The sequence below is a fragment of the Arachis hypogaea genome, chromosome 17 (genome assembly GCF_003086295.3).
Source record: "Arachis hypogaea cultivar Tifrunner chromosome 17, arahy.Tifrunner.gnm2.J5K5, whole genome shotgun sequence".
Lineage (NCBI taxonomy): Eukaryota > Viridiplantae > Streptophyta > Magnoliopsida > Fabales > Fabaceae > Arachis > Arachis hypogaea.
In genome coordinates this window covers 19,274,144-19,282,206 of record NC_092052.1, presented here as the reverse complement: position 1 = coordinate 19,282,206, position 8,063 = coordinate 19,274,144, and the positions used below count along the sequence as shown (strand labels likewise).

Below are 8,063 nucleotides of genomic sequence, written 5' to 3'. Positions count from 1 at the left end.
TAATGAAACAAGCTTCAGAAAGAGGATTAATTTTTTTTTTTAAAGTGAAGTTATCTAATCACTTTTGAATTAAAATAGTGAGACTTTACATTATAAAAATCATAAATTTACCAGTAATTATTCCTTTATTTTAATATTTTATCAATTTTTTTATTTTAATTTTTTTCATACTAAAATCTAAGTAAAGATGTAAACAAAGATACCAAAAAAAAAAAAAAAGAAACTCTTAATTGAAATCAACTATGACTTAATACAGGAAATTAAGTATATTATTTAGAAGCCAATTCTATGGTATCTATGATTTGTTACCTAAATTTTACTTAACTTATCTTTTATAGTAAGTTTTGATTTTTTTAAAATTATTTATTTTTATATCGTTCAAATTTAAATATTAATTTTTAACTTTTTTAATAAGTAGACACTACTTTTTATACACTGTAGCATTCACCTCATTCAGATTAGAAACTATCATTAAGAATATAACTCATTTGAGTGAATCAAATGTCTATACATTTGTGGCAAGCTAAGTAGTATCAATGGTTTATGAATATTTATAGCAGTAAGATGATCTAGGCCCTCTTTGTGTGTTTTGCTTTTGTAATAGTTTTGACCATACCCTTGGCAATCTTCCAAAACCAAAATATGTTCATCATTGTCAGCACAGATGGCACCACAAACATAAAGTAATAGCACAAAGCATTTACCTCCTTCACCTGAAATTATAAATTAAAAAAAAATTGAAGCACAAAACATTTATTTATATCATCAATTTTACTTTTTTATTTTACAAAATATAAAGAAATTAGGCACTGAAAAATAAAAATAGGAGCCAAACAGACCCTAATGAATTCTCGCAATATGAGAAGATTGAAACAAATGTAACAAAGAAATCAGAGGGCAAATGCTAACCTCATCAAAATGGATCCACATATGGTAAAAGAAGAACATAAACAGAAAAATCCTAGCAACCTGCCACAAAGTTGATTAATAATTAACCACCCCAAGTCACCAAACACATTCAAATTAGTGAAAATTAAGAAGTTTCATGTACATAACAATTGTGAGACACTGTGGCGACCACATAGAACTATACCTATCCAATGTTGAATAAGAATATGTTGCCACAATATCCCACAAAAATTATGTACAAATAACATATCTCAAGTAAAAAATACATTAAAAAAGCACTAAAATTAAACTAATGCATGGCAGAGTCAACTAGACAACCTTTCATACACAGTATTTAAAGGTGGCAGAATTAGAGTTAAAGTCAAGGGTATAATGGACATTACCAGCCACCCAAGGAACAATGCAATGCCATTCACAATATAAAGTTTGGAGCTCTTAAGACCACCAACATCCAAGTACCTATATATGTAATTAATGCAATTAGTAATATTGACAAAGTATGAGAAATTAAATGGATTTCTGAATAACAGATTTACCATCTTAGGTTTATAGATGGAGTGGTGCTCTCAGAAAAAAGAACCATTAGTATGTAGACTTGAACTTGACCACTTAGCAGAGATATTAAAATTGAAAGCATGGATATCCCATGGTGTAGAACCTAAATGTAAATGAATGAAGATGGTTAGCCATTAAAAATAAGGGTAAGCAATGGTGAATTCATCCTTCACTATTTGAAAATAGGATGACAGATTAGTCCTTTCGTATAAAATTCGTCATTTGATTAACAAAAATACTATTTGCATACCAAAAATCAGCCACCAAATCAGCTATCACGTATTTAAATGTGTTGTATCATATGTTTCTATGCATCATATCATGTATTAACATAACAATAACTAGCATTTTGCAGGCTTGTATCTTTGAAGTTTCAACTTACATATTCCAGACCCCCTAATGCTGGAAAATGCCAAAGAATCATCACCAGATCTGTTACAAAATAACCAAGAGAAATCTGTACAAACATAAAAAGGAACAAATAAGCCAACTGCCATAAATATCAATATATCTGCCAAAAATATTGATATGAGACCAAAATCAAATTTTGCTTATACCCCCAATGCTGTATTTGTAAGAGTTGATGACCTATTAATAATTAGGTCTTCATGTGAACCATCCTTGAAAATGTCTGATATGATAAGGAAGTAAAAAGAAGCAAATGATACAAAAAGAGCATGGAATGTAGAGATTCCCCTGCATTAAAAAAAACTGTAAATAATTTATATAAATAATTATAATTTCAAACACGAATAATAATTATGAGCAAGGCATTTCACCTGTTATTCCATTCGATTTTCTGTATAGTGCTCAATTTGCCATATGCCTTATTGAACAATAGAGAACTCAAAACAGCACTTGATCTATACACCTTCAAGAACCAAGAGAAAGGATCAAGCTTCAGAATTTCTTACAAGAATTTCTAAAAGTTATGTCCTTAGATATGCAAATATTGTTTATGATAGGACACTATGGCGTCGTTTGAGAGATAAATAATAATTTTCAAATTTCAAAGGACGAATTTGTCCTATGTCGGCTCGGTGTACTTACAAGAAGACATAAGATGATGCCGGCGAAAACAGACGCCAGACACATGATTTCTTTGCTGGGACTAGCAACAATATCATGATCATAAGAGAAAACAGAACCAAAATAAGAAGTGAATTTCATTAAGCTCCCCCCTTGTTGAAATTTGCTCATATGAGAAAACAAACTGCATCAAAGACACAATAAGCACATGGTTCACAGTTGTCTCAGCACAATGTATATGAAAGCTAGAAAATCCTTCATTTGAATAATGCAAGTGGACTTTCCTTTTTCAACAAAAAGAACTACATATAAAAATTCAATTGATTCTTCCATATTCCGTAGTAAAGAAGCTAGCAATTCTTTTGCTTCTTTAGTCATACACACGTGTGTATATATATTCTGTCAACTCTTGAAGCCCGTCTTCTGTGACTTTGACAACCATGGTTAGCACTAACGTTTATGGCAACACATAAAGCATGACCCAGATGACAAAATTTCTTGGAAATTAAATTAGAAACTACTCATATACTTTTCAATGGTACTGATCCTTCGCAAATAAAAACTTTAGTTTGATGCTGCCTACACAAAAGTGGGATTCAAACTTCAATACTTACTTAAGCGGACAAGTAAGCTAATCATTCAACAATCCAAGTTGGTTATATATATATATATATATATATTGATTAAGTAGTATAGTAATCTGAACATAGCCATGAACAAGAAAAAAAACCATGAAAAGGAGTAGAAAATGGTCAAAACTCGAAAAGGGAAAAAGGGCATCTTCACATGTAAAGACAGAATACAAGTCATACAACAAAAAGTGAGCACGGATTATATTTTTTCATACCAAGAAGCACTGCAAAGAAAGACTCTTTGTTCTTCAATCACAGAAACACCAAGTGCAGAGAGAAGGAGGAGGAGTGGTGGTGAAGAAGCAGTTGAAAGCAGAAAACATGTTGAGGAGAAAAACCAAGATGCAGAATCTCATGTTCACTCAGTTGTGTCTTGTGTCTGTAGTTAACTAGCCTGTTCTGCAAGTCACCATCTCAATCTTACTTTTCTAATGATAAATGATAAAAAAAAAATGTTAAAGCGAACAAGATATCTTTTTAACCAAGTCTATTTACTTTTTTTTAAACTTGTTTTTTTCTTTTTTTTTTTATTAAAATTTTTTATTCTTAATTTTTAAATTAATAAATTAATTAAATTAAATTAAATTAAATTATCAGAATGACTTGGTTTTGTATATGGTGGATAAAAATATCACAAAATTGCTTCGAAGTTTCTACGTGTACTGCTTCTAGAATTCTTTATATGACTTTATTATTACCCCAAAACTTGTACGTTACAAAGACGATACTTATACCTATATTTGGCATTTGAACCCACCAAAAGTCTATGTTTTAGACTTTTAGGTAACTTTAATTAATTTTTCTCCTCTTATTTTAAAGAGCTAGCCTTATATGTAAGTGGTCATTTTATTAGGACTATTATTAAATTAAAATAATATTTTTTTATTATTAAATAATATTTTTTAAAAGATATTGTTTAAAAAAGTATTATTAAAATATAAAAAAATATTACTTTAATTTTAATAACACTGACATAATCATCATAGTCACTATAATATAATCATACTAAAATCTACCACATACATATATATATATATATATATATATATATATATATATATATATATATATATATATATATATATATATATATATATATTGATTTGGTCCATTTCTCATATTTTAATCTCTCTTATTTGATTTTCCTGTAAATTTTTTAAATTTAAATTCAAGTCAATTGATTGTGAGATAAAAAATATTATTTTAATTAAAATTATTATTTTAATTAATCTCATATTATTTATATTATATGTTAATTATTTTAAACTCTAACATAAATAAAAAAAAAGTAGATTAATAAAAATTTTATTGGTAATTATGTAAAAAAATAACATCGTTCCCTATTTTGTTAATGGGTAACTTATATTTTCTTAGAAAAACTTGTTTTAAAAATTTCAATAAATTTTGATAAAATAAAACAACTATTATTATTATTATTATATGTCAAATCATTTTAATAACCAAATTTAATCAAGTTAGTCCAATACCTTAAGGATTGATAACAAAAAAGTTCTAGTTAAAGAAAGAGACATAAAAAAAAGAAAAAAACTTAATTAGATTTAATTACAAAAATAATTTGTTTATCTAACCTATCTCATTTAAAGAGTGGTCAGCTCTGCTTCTTAGTTTCTTTAGTGTGACATACCCTAAAAAAAGAGAGGGAAAAAAAAAGAGAAGGGGGGGGGGGGGGGGGTGTTTCTAAACTAGTGAAACAAGCTTCAGAAGAGAACGGAATTCCATACTGCATTCATATGCAGTAGTCATTATTAACATGAAAATTCAAGTTATATCCATAAAACAGAAGGGAAGTTCAAGATTAAAGAAGCAAACAAAGATGACTCTCTATAGCCTAAAACATTACATATCTACAAGCACTCAAGCAACCTCAACCTTATTACATAATCCAAGTCAACTTGAATGCCTTCAAACCATTTTCATCATCATCATCTAATAACCTCCTTGTATATAAGCGTTTAAGCGATCAAGCTCTTGCCGATGCTCGCTCACCACGGCGCGAACCACGTCACCGATGGACACCATGCCTATCATCCCACTATCATCATTAATGACAGGAATGTGTCTGATTCTGTTATCTGAAAAAATTAAAATAAAATAAACATAAGCTAGTAGCTTATATTTGTTCATGTTAATTACCAAGAAGCACATAGCATACCTGTCATCAGTTGCATCGCTCGCAGAACTCTTGTATCGGGTGTGACCGTGATAAGTTTGTTCTGCAGAAACCGTAATGATTCTTAATATCATCAATGGTAGCTGAATCAACAAACAATAATATATACTACCAAGTTTTCAATGGGTTGATTGTATTGTACGGAAATTAAGAACAACAGTTTATACCTCTTCAGTCATAATATCCCCAACCTTGGTGGACTTGGATGATCTTCCCTGAACAATGATCTTCCTGAGGTAATCTGGATGGCAACAAGATGATTGGACTATCCATGAATATATTGATACAAATTGACACCAAATCATATTCTATCAAAGCACATGTACCTCTTTCTGTTATAATTCCAGCAATTGATTTCTGCTCACCAGGTTTCACCACAACCAAAGCTCCAACATTGTTTTGTGTCATCTGTATACCGGTATAGCGAAATACATCAATTCTGTGTAAACATCTATACATCCTTTGAAAAAGAAAACAATATCAAGCATGTATACCGATTTAACAGCATCATAAACGGTGTCTTCTGTGGTGCACCAAAGCCAGGATCCATCTGCACTTTTTCCTTTCCCTTTCAAGATGTCTGCAACTGTGGTGCTCTCGAAACCCTGCTCTTCCATCCGAGAAGGCGCGCCGGACTCAGACCGTGAAAAGCCAACTGGCTGCAGTAGGGGACTTGCCATGCGGATTCTTTGCAAAACAGCATTTTTTACTACACTTCCTTGTGATAAGAACACTCGCAATCCTCCTTGCATTTTAAGAGTCTAGTAACCAAATAACAACTCTTAGATTCTCAAGCTTACACTGCAATTAGCTTAAGCCTATAGAAGCACATATGAATGGAACAAAACTACATAGCTATAAGATCTACAAAGAATTATACACATATCACAAGAAACAAAGTATACATGCATATAAGTCAATCCACTAAAAGCAAAATTCAGATGTGGTTTTGATGAGAAATCTATTACCCAAAACCTATGGATAATTCAATTTTTCCAAGTAGTCCACACCACAATTAGTGTTATATCAGTTGTATCCTATGCAGAACTGTATCAAATTTATAAATGTTTCCAGATTGAAGGCTTAAAGAATCAGGGTGTTAAGTTAACAAACTCTTAACTTACTAGAAAGTTCTTGAGTATCCAAATTTAGGTCCCCAAATCAAGTTTATGAGTTGAGTTTGACGATTCGAGTTTAGCTAAGCTCCATGAATTTAGATGAACTCTCGAGTTTGACTCGAAACTCAAGACTGAGTATATGCTCATAGATACAGTAAACAAAATTTCATACATAATTTCTTAACATATTACAGTAAGAAAGACTCAAATTTTATATATAACTTCAGTGGGAAGGGAAAGAAAGAAAGAGAGAGAAAAAAATCAATCTCAAACTTGAAAAATGAAGTATGAAACAGAACAGAACACCACTTCCAAATCAGAAGCATCAGATGCAGAAAAATTACAAAAGTAAATTCAAGGGGGAAAAAAAAGGGAAAAAGGAGCCATTCACCTTCTCCTCTTCTAAACCATAGATTCAGTATGGTCTAAAAAGCTATTCTGCAATAAGAGATTATGTGTAAGAACTAAAAAGCTAGCTACTCAGATCCTTCATCTGCCAAAATTGTTGTATATATTTATATACCAAGAAAAAAAAATCATGGGAATTTTGAAAGAAAGAGAAAGAAACTATGCATATAACTTTCAGACATGAAGGCCTACCAGAGAGAGTGATGAGAGTTCAGTTGAGAGAAAAATAGATAGCAATAGCACTTGGGTGAAGTTGAGTTGTGTTGTGTTGTGACCCTTTTAGACACTTCATAAAACTTGGTTTCTGAAATCACACCGTGTGTGTGTGGTGGGGACCTCTACCTATATAGTTTAAGCTTTAAGGATTATGACATTATCCACTTCACCTTCTTTTGTTGCTGATTGTTGATGATGTTGCAATTTGCAACTTGCTCAGTGATTCTGATAGCTTCATCTTATCTTATTCTTGTGCTTCCTCAACTTTCGTAAATAAATAAATAATTAAAGAAAAATTCAAGGAATCTTTTATTTTTGAGTTCATAACTCTTTTTCTTTTTCTTTCTTTATTTATTTTTTGTGTTCACTGAAAACAAGGGGCTAACGCCCAAGGAAAAAACAAAATAGACGCAATTATTATCATCAAATACGGTGCATTTATATGTTATTTGAAGGTGACATGATTTCTTGGAATCCCAGCTTCATCTGCATTATCATAGATGAATCACGTTCTAATCATACTTTATTTCATTTCTAAGGTTCATAGAATGTGTCTGATTAGCAAATACTAGTTTAGCTTCTCAAATATTGACTACGACTTTAATTTTTTTTTTTGGTCAGGTAATTAATTTTCTTTAATTAACAGTTTTTAATTTTTTTTCCAATTGTAAATTCAAGTTTTGGTTATTATAAACAAATTTTGATATAGACTAAACTTTTTGTGGTATGACAGCGATTGAGTTGGTAAAGGCTTTTTTTTTCCTTAAGATGTTTGTATTTTTAAAATTATAAACACTTAATTTTAGGTTTGGTAAATAAAAAATAATTTATATTTATATTTATAAAGTTAAAAAGTTAGAAGTATTTTTTAAAATTAATTTATATTTATTAAAATAAAAAAATCTAATATAATTTTTTAAAATTGTAAAGCAGTCTTACTAAACAAATTATTGTTGTTTATACTTTAATTTTTTTTTTTGTGATTTTTCACGATATCTCTAATTC

At 30.1% G+C, this 8,063-nt stretch overlaps 2 protein-coding genes across 4 annotated transcripts; both read right to left on the bottom strand.

The window, feature by feature from the left end:
* Positions 1-425: 425 nt before the first annotated feature.
* Positions 426-3,521, bottom strand: LOC112767138 (uncharacterized). Its single transcript, XM_025813018.3, has 9 exons — positions 3,341-3,521; positions 2,515-2,677; positions 2,244-2,335; positions 2,022-2,160; positions 1,847-1,921; positions 1,446-1,567; positions 1,293-1,368; positions 910-969; positions 426-713 (listed from the first exon to the last, which is right to left on the bottom strand). Exons 2-9 carry the CDS (start codon positions 2,662-2,664, stop codon positions 570-572), a joined length of 858 nt encoding a protein of 285 aa, XP_025668803.1. The 5' UTR covers positions 2,665-2,677; positions 3,341-3,521; the 3' UTR covers positions 426-569.
* Positions 3,522-4,842: 1,321 nt separating this feature from the next.
* LOC112764881 (CBS domain-containing protein CBSX3, mitochondrial) lies at positions 4,843-7,307 on the bottom strand. 3 transcript variants are annotated; one of them, XM_025810693.3, is made up of 7 exons: positions 7,035-7,304; positions 6,826-6,872; positions 5,811-6,077; positions 5,643-5,724; positions 5,484-5,557; positions 5,299-5,359; positions 4,843-5,218 (listed from the first exon to the last, which is right to left on the bottom strand). In XM_025810693.3, the coding sequence occupies exons 3-7, from the start codon at positions 6,066-6,068 to the stop codon at positions 5,073-5,075; spliced, it is 621 nt and encodes a 206-aa protein (XP_025666478.1). In that variant the 5' UTR covers positions 6,069-6,077; positions 6,826-6,872; positions 7,035-7,304; the 3' UTR covers positions 4,843-5,072. The 3 variants fall into 3 exon arrangements, with proteins under 3 accessions (XP_025666478.1, XP_025666477.1, XP_072078686.1); XM_025810692.2 differs by lacking the exon at positions 6,826-6,872 and having other exon boundaries at positions 7,035-7,307; XM_072222585.1 differs by lacking the exon at positions 7,035-7,304 and having other exon boundaries at positions 6,826-7,031.
* Positions 7,308-8,063: the final 756 nt, after the last annotated feature.